Source organism: Cavia porcellus, unplaced genomic scaffold (genome assembly GCF_034190915.1).
Source record: "Cavia porcellus strain 051 isolate PalLab524CR breed Dunkin Hartley unplaced genomic scaffold, mCavPor4.1 scaffold_2, whole genome shotgun sequence".
NCBI lineage: Eukaryota > Metazoa > Chordata > Mammalia > Rodentia > Caviidae > Cavia > Cavia porcellus.
The window spans coordinates 31,896,293-31,920,684 of NW_026947485.1; the positions used below are offsets into that span (position 1 = coordinate 31,896,293).

Genomic DNA, 24,392 nt, shown 5'->3' on the forward strand with positions numbered 1-24,392 from the left:
TGCTTGGTTCGTGATAGCGTTACAGCAGCACTAACAACCCAATACACAATCAATCTGTCACCTTGGAACTTTGCCTCAGTGCGTTATGTTTATTAAGAACAAACTGAGAATAAGGCGTTTATCAAGCACATGAAGCCATCATCTAGACAGATCTTGACAGGTCCACACATTGAAGGTAACTAAGCCTTGTTTTCCTGAACAAGACAATCAGTTGTGTTCTGCCTGCACAAGATTGGAGAGACCTTTTTTTTTCTTTCCAGAAGTGATATCCTTCTGGTATGGAGTTGCTAAGCATTTATAATAAACCATCTAATGGTCTAGTATGAAGTTTTTTCCTTCTTTAAAAAAACATCATAGTAAAATACACAACACACTACTGTTCAGCAGCATTAAGTACATCTACATGGTTATGCAGCCCTCGCCACCATCCATCTCCACAATTCTTGCCATCTTGAAGAACTGAGTACCTCTCAAACAATTCCTTATTTCCCCTCCTCCCAGCCTCTAGAAACCACTCTTCTACTGTTGCCATAATTTTGATTATTCAAGTACCTCATGTAAATATAATATCCTCCTGTGACTTATTTTACTCTGAATAACGTCCTAGATGTTCATATATTCTGTAGCCTGCGTCAGAATTTCCATCCCCTTTTAAGACTGAATAATGGTCCATGGCATAGAAGGACCACATTTTGTCTTTTCATCCATCCATCTGTGCATACTTGCTTCACTTATTAGCTACTGTGAGCAATGCTGCTGGGAACCCGGTGGACAAATACTTCTTCCAGACCCTGCCTCAGGTATTCTGTATGTATCCTCAGAAGTGGAAATGCCAAGTCACAGGCAGCTCTGTTTTCAGTTTTTTGAGCATTGTTTTCCACAGCGGATGCACCACTGTATGTTCCCACCAGCAGTGCACATGGTTCCAGTGTCTCCACATCCCCGACACTTGCCGCCTTTGTAATAGTCCCTGTCCTGAGGGGTCTGGGTTGATAGCTCATTGTAGTTGTGTTCTTTTTAAAAAGTGAATTAATCCAAAGAAAGGTACCAAATGCAGGGAATTGCCAGAATGATGGAGTTTCCTAAAACTCCAGTCAGAAAAACAAGCCCCTTACATTCATTTTCTGTGTTGTGACTGACACCTGCATTTTTTCACAAAACACAGGACAGAACACATTGATCTCAGTATCTTTTATTATATGCTTGATGCATTTAGAGACAATCCCAAGGCAAGCATTGGATAGGGGAGTTATCTGGCTTGTAGTGTGTTCGTACAAAAGACTGTTAAGACTACATGGTCAGTTCCCACTGCAGGAAACAGATTTTATTTTCCCTGGCAGTAGCGTTTTCCAGCTAACACATTTAAATTCTTGCAACATGATTGCAAACATGTACATATTGGTTCCCACAAGAAATCTGCAGATGACATTTTGGGGTGTTTGGCATCGGTCAGACAAAGCACATTTTGTCACACGCCATAGGAGGGGAGCAGGGATTCTGGACTGGGTGGAATGAAATGCCACTGCTACAGGAAGCATAAGGTTGTGCTAGGACAACTGGGCATATCACCTGCCATGCCTCCCCTGCACGTACAAGTGGCCAGAGAACTAGGTTCCCTCCCTACTCCTCCCTGTGTTTCCTTCCTAAAGCTGAAAGCTCAGATGAAGACCTTTCAGATAAAAGACACATGGTTCTCCAAGCAAGGATGCAAGAGGTGTCATGACTGACATACTGGTCCTACCTGGCTTCCTTGCTGGGTCGACCACACATGTGTCACCTGTACTAATGTAAGATGATGTCAGTCAGGATACAAAGTTATTTGTCTGGTCAATAATTATACTTTATATCTACAGATTCACCCAATAGAAGGGAACTTCATGGCTACGATCTAACATACCTGCTCCGTTAGCTTGTAAGGTAGATTCCTAATAATAACACTGGATCTTACATTATTGAGCACTAGAATCTCCATAATATTGATTATATCTTTATTCTACATAAAGGTTCAGGTCACCTCCAAGAATGAAAGGGTTCTATTTTTACTTTGCTAATTTACTTTCACTGATGTCTGCCCTGAGTCTAAGGGCTGTCTTCACCTACAGTGAATCTCATTTACTAGACGAGACTAACTAGCTTGTGTTAGGTCACAGGGGAAAAGAGGGAGAGAGATTTTGTCATTTATGGCCATGATTTCTCTCTGCACAAAGCATGCACAAGTGCCCTCCTGTCTTGATAGATACACAAATGGTATTCTAGGAAGCTATTTACATACAGTGACCTTTAGACATTGTCATATTTCATCCTGTATATTCATTTCCTGTATTGCCTTCAGAAAAGCAATCCCTTGTGAAGAAATTATCTGTAATGAGCATTTTTCCAAATCATTATCTGTTAGGAGCATTTCAAAATAAACCATTCCCCTACAACAACCTACTCCAAGTCCAACAAAGCATTTCCAGCTGTTAATTTAAAGATAAAGGTCACTAAAAAGTGAGTACATCACATCAAGTAGTCCTTACTCTCTTTACGTGTTTCCTTAACCATCCCGATGCATAAAGAACCCATCCACTGCTATTATTTGGGTTTTGATGGTACTACCTTCATTTCCTGCCAGGCTTTGCCAGGCTATGCCACAGAGGGCTGCCATGCCCTCTAGTGGTGACAGAGGGACCTCACGGTTTGATGCACAGTGAGGTCACTCAAGTAGCATTGGGCCTTCTCTGCGATGTTTGATTGAGGTCAGTGCCTCCTAACACAAGTAGTCACTGTGCTCCCCACTGAACAACTGGGTAATAACGTCAAGCTGGCAGAGCAGTCTGTGACTTGGCTCAACAATGAAAGGTGGCCTCTGTGCAATTTACTCTCACTAGACCCCTGGAATCACCTTGGCAGCCACAGACATGTTGGGTAGGGAAACGTTTCCTAACAGGGAGGGTGAGACCATGCTATGGAATCACAGGATGGCTTTCTGCATGGTCTCATTTTTACATAACCCCCCGTCAGGTGGACTTGGGAGTGAATGGGTACCAATTACCCTTAGGCTTCATCCTTCCTTCGTTAGCAGCTGCAGACACTACAATTACAAGGCACCCTAATCTGCAGCCATTAGCTTTTTCTCCTAAAATTCTCCTCCCATCTCACTATGGGTAGGTAGAAGTTTTACATACTGAATTTACCAAACACCTGAGCAAAAGTAGGAAAAAAAAGGTTTCTTCCAATAAAAACCTCTGCTCCTGAGTGTTCACACCCATATGATAAAGGGTAGGGCCCCTTTCAGCCCTCATCATCCAGGATTCTGCTGCTGGAAAGGAATTACCCACCCTAAGCCATTTCTAAAACTACAGAAACTCACAATATTTTTGTTTTCAGATTCCTGTTGAGGATGGTAAAGCATAGTTAGGCCCAAAAGGCATTCTCTCACTGGCTGCTCTGTTATCTAGGCTCCTAGCCATTCCGAATAGTTGAACATTTCAGTGGCGCTCAGCCCTCTCCACCTTCTACCCACCTCAGATAGCAATTGAGGGCCCAGAGACTAAGGGACAAGACCCATGAGCAAGCTGTTTCATATACTAATTCATGGGATTCATACTAATTCATGGGATCCAACAGGCTGCTTAGGAGGGACATGGCTGGACTCTTTACCAGCAGAAATGTTTCTGCATCCATCTTTCACCAAGTGGCCCTGTGTCCTCCCAGAGCCCACCTGGTCTTCCTTGCGTGTTTTTCTTTCTTTCTTTCTTTCTTTCTTTCTTTCTTTCTTTCTTTCTTTCTTTTTTTTTTTTTTTTTTTTTTGTCTTTTTCCTTTTAATCGGTACCGGGGATCAAACTCACGACTGCCTACTTGCAAGCCAGGCGTTTATGCCGCTGAGCTAAATCCCCAGCCCCCCTTGCGTGTTTTTCTATGTTCTGGTGGCGAACACAACATTGGGAACAAATTAGTTTAAGTAGTCTCTCTGCTGAGATAAAGTAGTGGCTGCTCAGCTTCCAGCTAGTGTAACCACAATCTAAACAGTCAAGAGTTTCTCCTTTCCTTTCCTTCATTAGCTGAGAGAGCCACAGCTCTATGGGATAGAATTCTCCCACAGGATCATTTAATGAATCCTGGACTAGATGTTAGCAACTAGACTGGGATCATTTCCACCCAAAGCTGCATTCATGGGGCAGGTGCATTGCCATGAGGGCATAGCAGCTGTACCTTTCAGGAGAGCCATGCAGGAATTCAAGAGATCACCTGCATGGTGTCCTGGGATCTCTAAGCCCCGAGGGTTCCAAGTAACACACATGCGCAGATCTGCCTGTGGAAACAGATCTGGATCAAACACACAGAAGATACGTCCTTCAGGGTCATGGGCGCTGGGATGGAGCTGGGCCTGACGAGGATCCCTCTGATTCCTTCCCATTCGCCAGTCCCCAGGAGACACCTGTAGAGACTATACTGAACACAGCCATAGACTCAAGGGAAGGGGAGCGGTTGTCCCTTGACTCCACACACAGGAGCCTGTGTAGAGACAAATGCCTTTTGTTAACCTGGAAGACACTCGTACTGAACGACTGAGACTTCAAAGAGCTTGCTTTTCCCGCTAGCTCAGCACCGTGAGCCTGCCTCTCAAGCCCAATGCACTCCAGCTCTCCCAGGAGAGGCTCATGTGTCCACTGTCACTGAAATAAAAGACTAGCAGCTTCAAATGCACAATTCATCACACAACCGAATACCAGGGAAAGGGGATACACATTACATAGCGAAGGAAGGGGAGCTATAGCAAAGAAGGGGACGTTTAGAGACACAAGGTAACAGTTGGATCTGGCTTCAGAAAAAGAGGCCACATTGTAAATTTCTCATTTGACTCAAACAGGAGAGTGGTTTGTTTTGCTGGTAATTTAGTCAGGTGGGAAGTTTTAAATAAGAAGGGGGAAAGGAATGCTTATTTCACTTAAAGAACTTAATCTCCGTGTCGACGCAGTCATAGAAAAGGTCCCCGACCTCAGCAGGATCTGGTGGATCAGGGCTGCTCAGGATTTCCTCCATGGCCTCCAGGCCTTGCTTCTCCAGCTCCAACATGGTCTTCCTCAGTGTGCGGCCCTGCTCCTGAGGAAGGACACGGCCACTTCACAAGTCAGCAAAATAGTCGTGGTAGTGGACACACAGCACTAGGGGTCGTGCTGGCTTCCTTCCCGCGGCCCAGCCGCCCCCTCCATCTTGATCCACACTCGACTGCAGGAACTCATTCTCTAAATTCATCTGGATTTCAGTCCATTGTGCCAAATGTAAGACAATAGGCTTGCCAAGGCCACAAAAATATATGCACCAATTTATCTTCAGGACAAATGAGACCAATTAAAAGCTGAGACCACAGATGAATTCAGACAACTATGTTCCTTGCTCCTTCCTGGCAAAATAAAGGCTTGGATTTTAACTGAAAATTCCTCACTTCTCTGGGCACTGATTAAGTGCTAAGGGAACATATACGGTATTTTTCATATTTGAATTGCTTTCTTTTAGCTTTATTAGGCAAAGTTTTGAAGGTGGGAGGAGCACTTGGAAGAATTACTTAAAAAGAAATACTGGGAACTTGAGAATCTTTTTAAAACTATTTCATATCATTACATATATATGTGTATATCACAAAATTTACCATTTTAACCATTTTTTTCAATATATAGCTCAGTAGCATTTAGCACATTCACACTGTTGTGTGGCCATCACCATAATCCATCTCCAGAATATTTTTGGAGAACTGCTTATTTGAAGCAACATACGATTGAGTCTTTAAATAAAGCAGTACTATTCAGTATACCTCTTTACCTTCAAAAGTAGGCAAAGAATTTTAGGCAGCACATTACACTGAGCACCTCAGAACTCCTATATTGCCAGTAAATGAGAGATACTCTTAGCCTACTGAATTCCAGAATCAGATCAAAAGTAGGTTTTGCCTGAGTTGGCTGCAGGAGTGGGTAGGAGGACTGACAGCAGCATTCTGGGAAGAGCCTGGGGAACCTGGCTTTCTGGGAGGAGACTGCTCAAGCTGGAGAGGAAGGAGAGGAGCTTGCTGGCCACTTCCCCGCCCTCTCTGATCTCTGTCTCCCACCTCCTTTCTCTCTGATCTCGCCACCCAACAAAGGCCCCTACCCAGGCTTACCTGGTCACTTTCAATGACAGCCCGTGCCCACTCATGGGCCTTGTACAGCTCATGCCGACGGTCTGGTTTCTCCTGGAATCGAGGCTCTTTTTTGGCAGGGTCATCGTCCCCAAAACAGGGGGACTGTGCTTTGGGGACAAGTTTTACATCGTCGACAAAGATGAAAGGCTTGAATATGGACCTGGAAAGAAAAGACAGCCATTTAGGATAGACTGAACTTGGAGTCTGAGAACACTCTGAGATTATCCTTTTACTCAACGAATATCCTCTAAGCCAACCTCTAGTGAAGGTGGGTGGTGAGCAGTGGTAGGTATATGCCAAGATAATCACACTGCGTGTGTTAGCTATTTCAGTCAAACTAATGGCTGTTTATAAGCTTTATGGGCTTCTATTTACAGCAAGGAACCACCAAAACAGACTCTCTCTCTGTTCAGGATGCACCATTTGAGAACCCCTTTTAAATTCTACAACATTAGGCAAACAGACGTGTAGTGTTCACGGAATGGGTGTAATGGACCACTGATTTGAGGTAAAGAGGCCTGATTCTTCTCCAGGATAAGGAGCTTTTGTTTCTGTTTTTGAGGTTCTGTTCTACAAAAAAAAAAAAATCTTTACAATATTTCTCACAAACTCAAAGATAGGGCATGCTAAGGCAGAAGACCTCAAAGGATCCCAGAGCCCCCAGAGGAGATAGGTATTCTCAGTAAAGATCACAGTAAAGATCAGTTTGTCAGATTTGGATATTTTTTCTCTTTGAAGTGGGCATACCATGGCCCACTCCAGGGACCCTCAAGTGGGTCAGAAATGAGCTGCAATGTTGACTCTCAGCCCTCAGGTAGGTGGGGGCTGGGGCAGCCAGAGCAGCCTCACCAGTGTGCCACACAAACATTATCTGTGATCTGAACACAAACATTTCAAGATCTGAAAAGGATAAGGAACCAGATACCCTCGCCTCCCAAGTCCTGTCCTTGGACTCGCAGCAACAGCACCACTGCAGAAGCTGGAGCATGATGTGCAGCTCAGCAAGATCCCAACAGAACACAAGGTCCAAGTCTGAGGCACTGCGAAGCCCATGGGTAAGAGGAGGAGCCTCTTGGCTAGTTTCCTGCAGTGACCATGGGAAACAGGGCTCAAGCGAAGGAAGACAATGGTCACAACATGCGACAAAGAAGCTAGACTAACTGAACCTGAATGTCCAAGGCTTCACTTCCCAAGCTGGTGGAGTGGAAGGAACTAGCCAAGGCCAAGTGTCAGGGACTCTGCCGTCCTCTGCAGGTGAATCCCACACATACCATGTATATGGGAGATGAGCCCCTCCCCAGCCCTATCTGCTGGGGAGCACACAGCATGCTGGGCCCTCCCAGGGCCCTTCCCTCCTCTCCATTATCAAAAGGACTTATCTGTCCTTACTTCTTTCTAAAACCTTGCAATAAGTTTACCAAACTATAAAATAATATATTTTCCCATCATCTTTTCTCATTTTGAAAGAACAGCAAAATATTATGAAAACCTCTAGCATTTTATACCATAGCCCACTTTGTGTTGTTTCTTATGGCTCTGACCATTCATGTAATCATTCAGTAATTATGTGTTGAGCTCTGATTAGGTGTCAGGCACTGTTCCAGGTACCAGGGACAAAGCACTGAGCATGCTGTTTTGTTTTACAGATGAGATGACTGAGGCTCACAGAAGCTACATGTTTTGTCCAGAGTCACATTCCTCACAACTGGTGGGTGGAGAACTAAACGCAGATCTCCTGAGTCCAAAGTCAGTTTTTCCCATGGCCTCCCACTCTTACATCCTTCTATTGTTGTTTCATGCACACTGTGCTATTGCACAATCACCATCTTCATACTAACTTTTTGTGCTTTGGGACTTGCAAGTTCGTTAGGAGTTCTGACCTCAGATAGGGCTCTGATCTTGCTGAAGAGGTGGGCATTCCCTAAGCAATTAAACCAAGCTGATCTTGTGACCCGGAGAATCCACTGAAGGACATTAGGTACAGAAAGGAACAGCACAGAGACTTGCGCTTTGATGAATCTGCCAAATTCAGAACCAATCTCCAAAGAATCTGAAATAACCAGTTTCTCTCAAAATGTAACTATCCCTCTGAATAATCCATCTGTGGATCACTGTAGCTTCATTGCCACAATATGTCACTTTAGTGTTATTATAAAAGCCACACATGACTTGAGAGTAGAGTCAAACTCTGAAGAGCATTTCAATTTTAGAGGGAAAGAGAACTAATACTTTGGGAGCACAGGGCATCTTAAGGATGGTGTGCTAGGCCCAGGTTCGCAGGAAGACTTAGAAAGTCAAAACAGAAAGGAGACATAGTACCTGAAGAGTTCAGAATGCAATTGGAGTGGACAGTGCCATTCTGCCTGGGGTCCTCAGCTCTTCGTATCTGTGCAGGCTCTGCCCTCCGTGGCTCCAAAGGCTGCATAAGTTATGGTGCCGCCTCAGTACATTGTCTCCAGCCACAAACATACCACCTGTAGCTGCCATACAGTAGGTCCAACATCCTATTTTCCTAGAACTCTCTCCCCCATTGTATTTTACCATTCTATATCTTGAGTATTTGTGCACTTTCCTATATGCAAGAATCTTTCTGTGCTTTGCTAGTCTAAGAAATCCATCTCTGAAAAAAGTAAGCCCAGTCTGCTTACTATTACTGGTGTAAATACTTCCTCACGGGCCTGTTTTAAGCTACCAATGGCATCAGGGAACACAGAGCTGGGCAGACATGCATATGATCAGCTTTGCTTGGCTCTCGTACACTCAAAAGATTCTATTTCTATCCCAGTTCCTCATATCATGAAGCTTTAACAAGTTTCAGCTTGTGAAAGCTTCACTGCACCAAAGCCAATTAGTGTGACTTTATGAATAACTGAAGTCCAGCTCACTCAACAGCACATTGACCCAGTGGAATCAATGGAAGGGCTTGCACATCTCCTTCCATCAGGTGCTTGGTGCCTCGCACACAGTAGGGTGGAGGGAGGAAAGAACAAATGGATAAAGTGAATGTGAGAGGTGTTTTCAAGAAAAGGGTCTATAATCAGTGCAGTGAGCAAGGAACAGAGAGGTGCCCGAGCTAACAGTACAGTAGTGAGATTGTGTCCTTTGGTTCTCACATTGACTGGAAGAGATAAATACTGTAATATAGTCCTGCTCTTGGGTCTAGTCATTTGCAAGTTCACTGCTCTAAAACAATCTCCTGAAAATGTCTCTTTAATATTATTAGCATTCACAGAAGCCAACTAAGATCTTAATTGTGCTACCTAACAACCTGAGTAGGTAATTATGTTTCCTGCTGGCAAAATACAAAATGTTGAACATGCCCAATTACAGAGAAACACTGAAATGTTGAATAAGACCAAAAAAAAAAAAAAAATAACCTATGACAGTTCTACAGTCATGGTGGGAGACACAGCCCATTTAACTAGGGAAGATAAAAATGAATGTCTTCCGGAAAGGCCTTAATCTTCTACAAGGTCTTTTCGATTAATTTAACCATGAATAATTGTCTTTTAAAATTACTTGAGATTTTCCATTTTAAATATCAGAAGGTTATTCTGCAACCCACTTTTATAATTGGATTAAGCCATGTACTTCAGCCTGAGAAATGAAATTCCCCCACATTCATGTCCTGGCATCACAAAGCCTGTCTCCTTACTGAAGTGACAGCAGGACAATGAGGGGTGCTTTGGTCCAACCCACTCCTTGAAAGGCTCCAGCTTCCTAAAGAATAACGTCCAAATACCTTCACTGAACAGTCTAGGTGCTTCAGACTAAACCTCTAAACACCCATACGTGCCCCTAAAAGGCCAGTAGGGTCCTCACAAGAGGCTGCTGAGCCACCAGCATTAGGGGAGCAAGCTAAGGCACCATCCATCAGGAGAGGAGTCCAGATCCCAGGGAAAGAGAATCCCCAAATCTGTGGACCAAAATGTGGGTGGAAGGTGGGACCATGAAAGAAGGGGTTCAGAACTGAGAGATGAATTGTGGAAAAGGATCTGGATTTAGGAAGGAGGCACATTCAGGGAGGCTCAGAGAGTACTGCCCTCTGAGTGGCTGAGGCTCACTGTTAAAGGAACCCAGGAGTGTGGGTGGGCTTGTGTAATGGAGGCCCAGGGAGCGAAGCAGATGGAAACCTAGTAACTGTGCCATGCTCTTCCATCGTCCTGTGCCACTGCACGTGCTAGTCTCTCTGCCCAGAAAGTTATTCTTGCTTTTTGAACCTATTAAATTTCCACTCTTCCCACAATGTGTCCTTGGCATTTCTTAGAGTTCCCCTCAGAGTTCTTCCTTGATGTCATTCTGCCTTTTATCATGTCATCTGTGCAACTTCTTCCTTGTTCACACCTCATCCCTGATATTCAAGACACACATTTGCTATGCAACAAGTGCTTAATAAGTATTGGTTGAGTGAATGAAAAACTAAGAATAATTTATATTATGTTCAACAGTCAGATCTGATTAGATGGTCTACGGATACTGGCAATAATTATAAAAATGAGGCCAAAGGGCCAGGAAAAATGTTTGACTTTTCCCCTGAGTCATTCAAGATGGAGAGAGGATGGAGGGGAACGTTCCCCCTAGCTAGACACATCCTTATCTCATATTCCTGAAACAGTAACAGAGGATGAACATTTTCAGCTGTAAAAGGAATGAGCTTTAATAGTAGCAGATTCTTTGGCAGCAGATTCAAAAGTTTAACCGACATTAAATAATGATAAGTTTTTGCCCAACAGAGTGCCTGAAGTACTCCAGAGAACCTATGGAACAGGCAGTCTTGCAGAGCTTTTCATGCTGAGGATCAGACTTACCTTACAGAGTTCAAGGTCCACTTTGAAGCTTCCGACACAGTAGCTTTAGGTCAAGGCACCTTTATTTTTCTGCCCCCCCCCCACATGCACCAAATAATTCTAATAATGAACACATTTAGAAAGCACTGAATGGATGGTTCTAGACTACTGATGATGTGACCTGTGACACACACGACATTACTGGAGAGGGGCTGCTATCTGAATGGCAGATCAGAGATCATCTTCACAAATAGCAATTAAAAGGACTTCCTACTAAGTCCAAACTTGGAATCCTTCATTTGTTCCTCCTAACAAGTCTATCAAAAGGCGGGGGGGTGGGGGGCAGTTACAAAAAGTGGTCCCTGCACAGTTATAGTAACCAAAGCTTAGCAAAGTTAAGTAACTTATCCAGCTACAAGATAACCAAGATGGACTCAGAGTCCTACCATTCATTCTAGAGGCTGTGTTCCTAGCAACTACAGTACTGACTCTTTCTGGCAGTATGTGAACAGAAAGCAGCTCCCTAAAACAAAAATGTCTTCAAAAGTGGCCAGCATGCTTGAAGTTGCCTCGACTTGCAATGGCTTTGAGCCATTTTGTTCAGTGACTTAGAGGAACTGGTTTTTCTGACAAATTTGGGGGTCTCTGCATCTCTCTCACTGTGTTTTGTTCATCTGCGTATCCCACATTGATAGCATAATGCTTGGCCCATGGTATGTATATTCTCATTAACTATTTGATGAACTTAAAAAGAATCATGTCATTTGGTGATTGTGATGAATACCATGTGACAATAGCCACTTCAGCTAATCAAATTGGATAGAGTTACAACACTTCACCTGATCACAGCTCTTTGTGCTGTACTGCCCCTTGCTGAGGTGGGCTGAAAAATGTGACTTCACTATCAAAGGAAAGGGCATGGCCAGGAACTTAATTCAAGCTTGTTGAATGAGTTCTCAAAGGTGAGGCATGCTTTCTGCCTCTGAGACTATGTCTCAGACGAACCTGGAAGGATCTGGGGTCCCAGTGAAGTAGTGAATGCACGGAGAGCTCCTGTTCTGAGGCAGGACAGACACTATACTGGCTGTGGTGAGGAAAGATTCAGAGTCTATGCAGATTCCACTGGCTTTGTCCCGTAAGATGTTAATCATGGTCTGCACAGTGATGCTTTCTGAAAAAGGAGAGAGAGAGAGATGGAAAAAGGATATGGCAGACTGCTAACTCAAATTTATCCACTTCTTTCTCCTTTTACTAATAAGCCACCTGTAATTACAGCTAGGAGCATAACTATTCAGTTACAGAATACATTTCCCAGCTTCCCTTGTGCCTAGTTTTGGCCATGTGGTAAGTTTTGACAAATGAGAGGGTAGCAGAAATGAAGCGTATAAATCCCTGGTTACAACTACATCTTTAGCCATCACTTTTCTTTTCCCTATCCTGCCATGGGGAAGACCAAATGGAAGACTTGTACAGACCAGAGTAACCCACAGCCCTGGACTGTCCATATGTATCTGGACTATAACATGGAAAAGAATAATTTCCATCTTTTTTAAGCCACATTAATTTGTAATCTTTTTTATAATGGCACATGACCATAAGTCAACTAGTGCAATAACTCAACAAATATCTATAAGGAAGTGTGCAATCTAGACACTCTCCCCACCTCCCTCGCTGGTTGGAGTCCACTCTCTGTTTGGAAAAATGACCTCTCTGCAATAAACAATGCACATATAGAGGCATTTAGAAGATTCAGAGCCATTAGGACTATTACAGGGCCGGGGATTTAGCTCAGTGGCATAAGTGCCTGGCTCCCAAGTGCAAGGTCGTGAGTTCAATCTCCAGCACCAAAAAAAAAAAAAAAAAAGGAAACAAAAAAGACTGATTAGCCATTAAGACTACTACAGATGCATGGGTGCTTTAACACATAGCATTTCATTTCCATATGTTCCCCTCTTGTTATAGTTCATTAAAATATTTAGTTTGTGATCCACAGATGGAATCAAAGCATCACATAGGAAGTAGGTTGCTAATACCATGTATTCTGCTTGTAAATCTCTATTTATGACATGCCACGTCTAAATACATTACAAATCTTTTTTCTCCAACTATTCAGTGTTCATATTTCCTCAGTGTCTCATAAACCTGTATACTGATTTAGGTTGGCTGCTGTTATTGCTTTGTGGAGCGGGAAATTGACATTGGGGGTCTCATACATGCTCAACATGTCCTCTACCATTGTATTACTTTTATTTATTTATTTTTTATTTTAAAGAGAAGAAAATTCAAAGCAAGGTAATAGTAGAGTAACAATGGTTAATACATTGCATACTGTTATCTTTAAATTAGTTACTCAGAGTATAAGATATAGGCATTTAATGGTCCAAACAGTATTAGAACAAACCTTTCTTTTCAATGAACTAAGAGAAATTAGTAGTATAACTATTGTAACTACCTTATATATTCTGTTCTGTTTTGTTGTTTTTCCCTTCCTTCTTTTCTCCTTTCCCCTATCCCAGTTTCTCTTCACTGTTGAACAGTTTCTTCACATTTTACAACTTTATTATACACTTTGGATCTTATTTACTCTTTCAGTTTCTTCTTCCATTACATTATATCCCCAGCTCTCCTGTATTCATGTGAATCAAAATCCTACAGTTCAGTAATGTCACCAAAATCTTTTCATCTCTGTCCCCCACTACCCCAGTATCTCATCTATCAGAAAACTTGGGTCATCCTTCCTATAGTATTCTGCATAGTCTGGATTCTACAGCTGCTCTCTGCCTTGTGTTATTCTGTATGTTCTTCTATCTGCTGTATTTCCTATAAATTTGTAGCTAGATTCAAAACCATTATCAGATTTTAGACTGATATTTTGACAAGACTATCCTTTATCAAGCTAGATTTTTTTAATTAAAAACTTTTAGCTTTTTTAAAGTTCCCATTTAAAAATGAAAACTGTCTTACCCTCCCAACCAGGATATATTATTGAAGTTCTACAGCAAAAGTACTAACATATTCTTCTAGATTAAGGACCAGGAAACTTGTTCTTAAAGAACCAGACAGGAAATATTTTGGGTTTGTGGGCCATATTGTTTCCGTTACAACTTGCCTGTTGCAACTGCTCGACTTGCCATTATAGCTTGAAGCAGCCATAAATAATACATAAATAAAAGGGAGCCATAGTTTGGATCCTGAATGTTCCCAAAGGCTCACATGTTAAAGGCCTGGTCACCAGCCTGTCGCTCTACTGGGAGGAGGTGGAGCCTTCAGGAGGTGCACCCCAGTGGGAAGAATTCAGATCAATGGGTGCATGTCCTTAAAAGAGATACCGGGACAGCAGTGCTCTCCCTGTCCTCTTCTCCCCACCCTCCACCTCCTTCTTCCTATCATGAGATGAGCAGTTTCCTTACCATGTGTTCCCTGCCTTGCCTCAAACCAACAACAATGAACCTGAACCTTACCATAACCTGAAACCTCTGAAATCATGAGCCAAAATAAACCCTTTTTCCTTATAAGTTGCTTATGTCAAATATTTTGTCACAGTGACACAAAGCTGACTAACAGTGTGGCTATTTTCCAATTAAATCATGTTCACAAAATATACATCTGCTGCAGGACATAGTCTGCTGACACCAGTTCTACATGGTCAAAAGTTTGATTTACTAAATATGGACAACTAGCAAACATAAAATGTGACCACTGTGAGATTTTTGGAAGTGCTTCTACTCAGGTACAAAAGTAAGAAGGCATCTAGCCAATTCATTTACTTAAATGTGGATTCTGATTTTAAGTCAGTAACGGCAGATAGAATGTTTGTAAAGAGAACACAGCAATTCAACTCAACAAACATTCATGGAACAAAGGACCGTGCCAGGATCATAAAAGGAACCACAGATAAGCAAAAGATAACACATCTGCTGTTAAGGGCCAGGAAGATAGTAATAACGGGCAAGAAAAAAACATTGGAACAAACTAAATCAACAATATCAATACTGCGCTCTGAGGAGGCTGCATACGTACCACAAAAGACAACACAACATGGATGATTACAGGGGAAACGGCATCAAGAGAGACGAGAAACCTCCATGGATGGGGAAGCACTGCATAAAAATAAGCACTAGTTTCCCTCCTGCCAGCACACCAGGGACTTTTGGTGCAAGTTGAGTAGTACATACAGTCTATTCTCTACTCCTCCTTTCGTTCACCCTCCTAAATTCAGTTTTCTGGAATTTTCATAAGCCACAGGTATGAGAAGGAAAATCGTAAGGGTCAAACTACCTTCGTGCTTTTCCAAGCTCTCTCTGCCTGCACAGCAGTCCAGATGGTCATCAGCTGGAGAAAACACCTGGGAAAAGTTGAACTCGTCTTCTCCCGTCCACCAGCCTTGACTCTGAGCGTAGGTTCTGAGTTCAGGATGCTCCGCATCCATCTTAGTGGTGAGTGAAAGTTGATTGCAAATGCACTTCACTCCCTCTGTAGACAGTACAAAGCCACATTAGTGGGAAATACATGTACAGAGACTTGAAGAAATGGAAATTTAGAGAGATTCCTTCCCTTGAAACCCTGACATTACAGGAAAGAATCAGCTCAGTTTTTGATGAAAGAAACACAATGCTTGGACCTCTTTCCAACAGACCTCTTAAAAGGTTTGAGCAGCCTCAATGAGATATTTTTACATTTTAAATGAGCAACAATATTACTGAACATGACTTCACAATCAAAAGGAGATATGAGAGGCTCTTCATTCTACCTAGATAAACCCCAAACATGCAATACCTAAAAGAAAAGGGAAAGGTTCCTTGAAAGAGATGCTCCACTGATAGGATTTAGGAATCTGTAAGAGGCTCCTGCACGGAACTGCTCTACAGCATCTACACAGTCCTTGTTCCCACCTTAACTCCTTTACACCTGGGAGCGCATTTTATACCATTTGTTGCCCAAATATACATGATTTTCTAAAAAAAAAAAATAATAATAATCAGATGCTTCTGCTTCTTCATTCAGCTTTTTTCAGTTCTCAATATTTAGAAATACATAGTGGCAATGAGAATGCATCACTTGAAAATAACAGTACTTGCCGGTGTGTGTCTGGGTGTGTGTGAAAAATATATGAGGATTTTTTTCCCATAAAAACAAAAGTACAGGGCTGGGGATTTAGCTCAGTGGCATAAGTACCTGCGTGGCAAGTGCAAGGTCGTGAATTTGATCCCCAGTACCAAAAAAAAAAAGTACAGATAAAGAGATCTAGAATCAGAAATGTCTACATTCTGGGTATGCCCTGCTTTGATGATAGAGCTAGAACAGAACATGGGGTAAGCCTGCCTCATTAGCAGGCTTCTTCAAAACACATGTTCCGCAAAACATGAGCTTAGATACAGAGGATGATTTGACCTTCAAAATTCAAGATGCTGTCCAGAATGCTAAGAGTGCCTTAGCAGTGCCATTCCCAAAAGGCCATCCACATCTGATGCTCCAAGGGAACAAGTTGAGACCTTCCAGCTTCATGGAGAATAAAGTGAGAAACAGAGCTCAAGCTATAAAGTACAATAAGCCTTTCCTGCCAGCAGCCTAGTCCCTAGAGGCAGGAACAGTGCTAGACTGAGTTCTCCCAGGATGTTTTGTTCTATGATTTACACTGCTAAAATAAGCACTTCTGGCTCATAAGCATGGTCCTTTGCTGTTCATTTCCTCAGAGAACACTACGAAATTAAAACTATAAACAATTAAAAAATAGTTTTGGCCTAATCAAGCAATTTTTTAAACTATTCATACTAAGCCAATAAAAAAGAAAAAGAAAAGCTTATGTAAACAACTCCACAGATGTTATTTTATTTGAAGGCTGATTTATGGTAGACATTTGCTTTCAAGAATCAGCATTTAGAGGACAGAGTACATTAAACCTTTCTGCCATCAATCACATGGGCTGAGGGAACAGAAGACATAAAATCGATGAGTCCAAGAAACAGCTGGCTTTTTTTACTTAAATGTTTAGTGAAAGACAAAATTCATTTTGTGGAGATAGATTTTTTTTAAACTATTATGGTGAAGGGAAGCTCAGCTTTTGAAATGCAGTTATAGATCAAAAAGTCTTAGATTCTACTTAAAAGCAATCTGAGTGCTTTGAAGCATGGCCCACAAACCTTCCTGATTGCCATTTGGTAGTAAGATTTCATCTTAGGAGGGCTTTGTATAAATGAGTTTTAAGTTTGCTGCCTCTGTTGTATAATCACCACAAGACAAGACTCTGGGCAAACAAGGACGGAAAAACTTCCTGTGGCTGCTGATGGCACCACTAACTCATTTGACACTCTTGTGCCACTCCTTCCTCCAAGCAGACACAGCCTCACACAGCTGGGCCAAGAAATCACAGTCAACTTCTCTATCTCAGAGACACAACTTTGCATAGCGTTTAATCTGATCACTGAGCTTTGTAAACAGACAACAGGTGTGACTCCCAATGAATGCACCAGATCTACTTCTAACTCAAGTCAAATTTGGTTCCAACACCCGTAAGGCAGGGATAGCGAATACGTTTGACTCTTCTGATTAATAGGAAAGGATTGCATGTATAACACAGGCCAAGTATAGGTTCAACAAGAGAAGGATGTAGTGATCTACCAGCCATGTCTGCCAGATATGAGGGGAAACTTCAGCACATGTCATGTATGTAACATCCTGTGCTAAGGAATGTAATAGGAGTATCACAGGCCGATTCTCTTTTATACCTATTTAGTCTTCTTTGATGCCCTTTTCCTGTTCTGAGATCCCATTCTACCTATAATCTGAGGGTGCTGAAGTGATGCACTGAGACAACCATGCTCAGCTCTGATATTTTCTTCCCTGTGCTGTGTCCAAAGTGGAATGCTGCACAGCAGTGCTATGGGCACTAAATCCTGTGTGGATATGGAAGTTCTCTGCTTTTCTGGGAATATTATCTCACAGAGAAATGGCCTGCTTGGCCCAGCAAGGCATTCAACAGTGCTCCGTACAGGTACAGACTCCTACTTTAAAGGAAGAGTCCAATCTCAAAGAGCCACAGGGCTGGAGGGTGACAAGAGACAACTCCCTGTTGAAGGGATTCATAACAGTATGACTGAAGATTCATCATTTCCTTGGTCAACTAACAGAGCAATGGTCTGACTCATGGAGCTGCTGGTAATCAGAGCTGAGTCCTTCCCAGGAAGCAAACAGAAAATATGAAATGTTAACAGTGTCGTTCCCCAAGGTCAACATTCCTTCATTCTGAATTTGGAGACCCTGTTCACATCTGGACAGACATCCACAAGTAAGAAATGTGCCTGAGCATGGACAGACAGCACAGACAGAGTCAGCACATCGGTATAAGTCTGGGTCTGGTGCCTTGTGTCCAGCTGAATTTCATCCTTACAAAAGGATGCACTCAGAACTCTTCAATCTGCACTCACCTGTGATTTTCTCAGCAGCCCAGTACTTCCCTACAGTCTCAAGTACCCAGGCTTCTTCACGATCCACTATCAGGTATGCACTTTGGAAGCTATGGCAGGAGCTGGCATCTTCATAATAATTCCCACCTTGTCCATATTCTTCCAACAAGGAGATGAGGACATCTAAGGCTTCTTTAGCTGTTGCCCCTCTTTCTAAACCAAGCCTGCATTAAAGAAAAGTGCACCTCCGTCATTTGATACCATGTGATTATTACCATAGCAACCAAAGACTGAGGCAAGGCTGAATCCTAAAGCATACCATCATGTATAAGAATGCTAATTATGCAGACTAATATGCAAACTGATCAGGAACACTTTAGTTGAGAATATCTCTGTCATGTATTCAGTTACCAATCATGAGGATGGTTAACATGTTTGGAAATCATCTTTCTGGGAAGATAGAATGGGAAACTACTGGTTTCTTCCTCTAGACAGGAAGATCAGACCCTCCTTTCTCTTGCTGGCTTTCTCTCCCAAGGAGCTAAACAGCCTTGCTCTAGCCCTTAGTGAGACCCCTTTACTGTGGCACAGAACCCCTCTTGACAGCATCCTAAGCAAAAGGAAATCTCTGCCCTGCCAGCTTTGATCTGTACTATACTATAACAGGTATTTATTTTGGTTTCTTCTGTGGCTTTCTTGTGTCCCCTGAAAATTCCTATGTTTATATTCTGACACCTGATGTAATGGTTTTAGGAAGTGAGGCCTTTGGGAGGTGATTAAATCATGCAGTCTGTGTCCTCATGCATGGGATCAGTGTCCCTATTAAAAAAGGCTCAGAGATCTGCCTTACTCCATCTATCATCTGAAGACACAGCAAGAAGGCACCACCCATGAATCAAAATGGTCCCACAGTAGACACCAAATGCTGGCACCTTGATTTTGGACTTCCTAGCTTCCAGAACTATAAGCAATTTATTTATGCTGTTTACAAACCACCCTCTTTATTGGTGTTTTGTTAAAGCAGCCTAAACAGACTAAGACAATTAGTAATAAAAGTGTCTGCTTACTGTCCGTTGTGCTGTATGCATATAATTTGCTCAGAGAACTTGTTAGGAATGGGAAGTTGGTTAGGACATGATCAATGTCTTTTCTATATATTGTCCTCCTGCCCACCAGCCTACACCTACTGGTGTGGTTAACAGCATCAGTTATCAAAAACTTCCTTCTGAAGTCAGACATCCATCTTACCTGGCCCTTCCAATTACTAAACCCTTTAAGGAGGGTACAGATCACTGCCCTCTAAGTGATACTAGGCAGGTTACACAATATATTTCAGCTTCAGTTTTATGCCACCTATACAATAAGTGACTGTCTCACTGAGTTGCTATGAGAATAGGTTTATGAGATAATGCACATCAGAATACATAGCACTAGTGCATAAAATCAATGAAGTGTGGTAAGGACATTTCAGGAAATAGAACACTGTGGCAGAGAAACATACGATTCAAAGATTAAGAGACCCAGTTTCCAGCTCTGGTTCTGCTCTTAACTGGCTATACAATCTTAAGCAATGTGATCTTCCAACTATTTATTTCCTTATTGGTAAAGCAAAATGATACTACTTCCTTTCCAGGCTGGCGCATGATATATACTCAATTCATTTACTCATTTGTTCATTCAGATTCTGATTCTGCTGGCAAGAGCTAAAGTCTTAAAACAGGGAGAATAGCTGGGCATGGTGGCTCACACCTGTAATCCCAGCACTCGGGAGGCTGAGGCAGGAGGATCATTGCGAATTCGAGAAGAGCCTGTACTACAAAGTAAGCTCAAGGCCTGCCCAAACTGCATAGAGACCCTGTCTCAAAAAAGACAAAAAAAAAAAAAAAAAAAAAACAGGGAGAACAGAGCTAAGATGGTGGTATAAGCCTCTTCCTGGTGAACTTTTCAACTTTAGAACTAATAGCTATTAAAATTCACTTAATTTAATATGTCCTGAAGGGTTATCCCATTGTGCTGTCACAGAGAAGAAAAATAATGAAACTACGACCTATGGGTTCAGTCTTGTAACCGGCTTATTATTTTACTCAAATCACTATGTACAAATCCATTTGACATTTCTCATTTTCAGCCTATTTAGGAAGATTTGGCTTCAAAGCTGGGATTTACAAAGCTGGATCTTAAGGACTTAGGAGAGTGATAAAAGAATAAACCTGATTCTTTTGTGCACAAGAAGTATAACTGGGTTTCCACACTGCTGTCTGAGATATGCCTCCTTCAAATCTTGTTACAACATTGCCACATTACCCATCTGACTTGAAAAAAGCAATGAATCCATTGAAAGATCAAGATAAGCAGACTTTTCCCTTGGTATGTGGTCTTATCCAGAGAGGACTAGCAAGTTCTCACACAGGTGATCTTGAGGATAAGGAGCACACAAGTGTGCTGTGAGACACTGCATCACCCAGAGCTGTGCATCCTGCAAGGGCCCTGATCACAAGGCCTCATCAACACATTCCAGGCAGACCCCTGCCCCAAGGCCTTCACACAGTACCAGATGACCCATACAAACATGTACTAGGAACATGTGATCTTGGCCTTGGGCAACAGCCCCATCTTTGGAGGTTAGGATTTCCTTTTGTAGTTTCAATTCTCTCTGCTGATCTTCTGCCTGTTTATGTTCCACTGAGACCCCATTACACTTGGCCCCCACCCTGATATGAATGCCTTCTAGGCAAAATAGGCCCTCACCTCTCACCTATAGGCATAATTTCAACTGATCTGGGTAAAAGATATTCCCTTGACCCACATGACCTTGACTGATGGGAATAAGAACACTCACGCCTGGTCTCTTGGCCATGGAATGAGGCCACACTTACCCTCTCCAAAGTACAAAGTTCATGAAGGGCCGCAAACTTTCATGCCCTCTACCTGAGACTGAGAGATATAGCTGAACCCACATCACTAGGTGTGGAGGAGATGTCAGAGAGATCAGCCTATGGTCACCCAATCATATAGTTACACAGGTCACCCAACATCTAAAGATCATTTTGCAGATGTTCCAAACTTTCTCATATCCCAGATGGGGTCAATTCACATGATTCTAAATGCAAACAGCTCTTTTATAGCCCTAGTGGTTAATTTCACTTGGGCTTGGCCCAAGCAGGATCAGGACAAAGAAAGAGATGAAATTAAATAGGCTAAGGTTATGGCCTCACTCTGACATCTACCCTCTGTGCAGTTCAAATCCTTCCTAAGTGTGTGCTTCATCCAGATTATTCTGGGTCTGAGAGTCAGATGCTTCTGAATCCAATTCTTTGTTTTACAGAAACATCTTTATTTGGCTCCATGGCCTTCTCACAGATGTCAAGCACATGCTGCCAGCTCTTGAAAGGTCAACATACCTCACTAAAGAACATGAGAAACACCTCATCTTCATTTAGGAACACTGACCACTAGTCTAGGGGGAATCCTACCCCTTTTTATTCTATATAAGTTAAACTAGGTTAGAACTAGATTTTCTGTGGATATATAATTGCTGACCTGCAGCAAACAATGAAAGTAGTCAATACCCCTCCCTTTAAAGGGATAGGCCTGTTTTCTTATAGGGGTCAGCTAGAAATTACTTTCCCTCCTCCCACAATCAACAAATCTCTGAGTTCATGGCCTTGGATACTGGCGGATTCCAAGCGTTCAGGCAGAGGGTTAGAAGCAGGAAGGTAACGCTGTGAACCTTTATATATGTCCCCCTCAAATTCCTACCCTGAAGCCTAATCCTTAATGATATTTAGAGGTGGGGTCCTTTTTTTCTCCCCTTTGGCATCAGGTATCAACCTGAAGATCTTGCACTTGCCAGGCAGGCGCTATGCCATTGAGTTATATCCCTGGCCCAGGGTGGGGCCTTTGAGAGGTCACAAAGAACTAGGTCATGACAGTGGAGCCCTCAGGATGGGATTAAGGCTTCTATAAAAAAAAGAGCCTGAAAGTGGGCATGATAGTCCCAGAGACTGAGGCAAGAGGCCACAGGGAGTGCAAGACCAGCCTGAACTGCACAGCAAGACTCTCAAAAAAAAAAAAAAAAAAAAAAACCCTCAAAAACCAAAAATCAAAACAACAACAACAAAAGGGCATGTCCTCATCTGCTGTTTGCCAGGGTTGGACAGAGTGGACAGCAATTTGCAAACAAGGACATGAGTCCTTGCCAAACACCAGATTTTCTTGCATCCTGACCTTGAACTTCTCAGCCTCCACAACTGAGAAACAAACGATATTGAAGCCCATCTATGACATACTTGTTACAGCAACCAAAATAGATGAAGAAAGGTGATAAGCAGATGTTATGGTGATAAATAAATGAAGTAGATGATTTGACATGTTAAAAATCTATGGAAATTCATTGTTTTTTGACTGAGGTCCTGCACTAGGTGCAAACAGATCTAACCAGTTCAAAACAGTCACTCATGGTAAATGCCCCATAATCAGAGTGAAGCATGAAAGAGGCAGAGAAATTCTACAATAGACTAGTTTTTGTAAAAACAAAACAAGCCAAACAAAGTCCATCTCAGTCAACACAGAAAGGAAGCCCCTTCTATTTTAACTCTTAGTGAAAAAAGTAACCTGAAGTGACCTAGTGAAAACCTATCAGTTTGTGGTTTTTTTCCTACTGTCCCATTTTTTCCATTTTATAAAATCCACTGTTTGGTTATTACCTGGCTGGAGGGTTTATTCTATTTTGTAGAATTAAGGTTGTTATGATTCATACATCACGAGTAAATGCCAACTCGATCTCCTAAAACTAAATGTACTGTCACTTTGTCTTTTGACAGGGGGGAAAAGTCTATGAAGGCTTTTGATTCATCTCCATCTCTCAGATCTTGAGCTTTCCATCTCATTAGGAGAAGTAAAGTGAAATCTAATACAGAGTCTAATACAGTGTTGCCTTCCCATCCTGGGCCTGTTTTCCCTGACTCACAACCTTCTAGCCCTAGGCCATTGGCAAGTGTTTTAGTTCCCCTAAACTCCAAATTTCTCATCCACCAAATCTAGGTAAGCACATCTACTCCATTAGTTTGCTGTGAGAGTTAAATGAAATAATGCATGCAAAGCCTGTCTTCCAAGGATGTTAAGGAAATCCTAACTGTACATGGGTTCTTCCCTCCTATAGACATTGACTAGGCCACCGTTCCAATCACCTGTGCATAATCACATTCACTAACACCCAAGAGACAAACTGCAGACTTTCCAAATGTTCACACTGGCTTCTTTTCAAGAACCGGTGTGCTTTTTTAATATGTTGGGGCAGGGGCTGATAGGATGTGCTCAAAATTACAAGATATTCTAAAATACTGAGTTGACTGGGTTCTGGTGCTAATATTAAATACAAATGCAAACAGCAAAGACGGATCTGCTGAAGAAGACCAGAATAAATCAAATATGCAAAAGAAAGCAGAAACAGAGAATACTGAAAGAGTGTAGTAACCTGCTGCAATGAGCTGATGCCAGCTTGGGAGCAGACGCTCACATTTTAGGGAATGGGAGCCAGTTAATAAGCCACTGGTAACTTGAAATCTGTCATGATGGGAGGACTTACACCACATGAATTGGAAAGGGTCACAAATCAGGTCTGCCCACTAAACCAAGCTGTTTATTAGACACTTCCAATGTACCACTGACCAGGGGGTTCCCAAAGTGCTTGGTCCTCATACACATAGAAGACACACCATCATGACAAACAGACCTTGGATTGTAAGAGACACTTCGACCCAAGAAAACAAATTTCCACCTCTCATCAGCTGCTGTCAGTGGCTTGGCTTTTAAAACCAATCTCTTGAAAGATGTGAAATGTATGTGCCTTTTCCTTAGCAAAAAAAATAAAGCTTTAGCTGTCAGAGTCTCACAGAGATCCATGGATCAAAAGCAAAAATAAATAAATAAAACAAAAATAAAAAACAGGCAAATTCACAGAAAATGAATTTTAAAAACAATAATTCCTAAAGCTTGCATTCCCCCTAAGCCTCTAAGAGGCACACAGTTTGTGCCTTGGTTTT

The 24,392-nt window shown here is 42.2% G+C and overlaps 1 protein-coding gene and 1 non-coding gene across 5 annotated transcripts in view; one reads left to right on the top strand and one right to left on the bottom strand.

Annotated features, from left to right (window-relative positions):
• Positions 1–1,176: 1,176 nt before the first annotated feature.
• The window catches only part of Scrn1 (secernin 1), a 57,908-nt gene continuing 34,692 nt past the window's right edge, over positions 1,177–24,392 (bottom strand). For all 4 annotated transcript variants that reach the window (XM_063240109.1, XM_063240102.1, XM_063240115.1 and 1 more), the window contains 5 exons: positions 18,370–18,572; positions 15,224–15,418; positions 11,951–12,116; positions 6,138–6,318; positions 1,177–5,086 (listed from right to left, as the gene is read on the bottom strand). In XM_063240109.1, the coding sequence (XP_063096179.1) occupies positions 4,928–5,086; positions 6,138–6,318; positions 11,951–12,116; positions 15,224–15,418; positions 18,370–18,572 (904 nt within the window). In that variant the 3' untranslated portion in view covers positions 1,177–4,927. The remainder of the gene's footprint in view (positions 5,087–6,137; positions 6,319–11,950; positions 12,117–15,223; positions 15,419–18,369; positions 18,573–24,392) is intronic.
• Positions 20,562–20,662, top strand: LOC111756271 (small nucleolar RNA U13). Its single transcript, XR_002790748.1, has one exon. It is a non-coding gene; the product is annotated as a small nucleolar RNA U13 (small nucleolar RNA).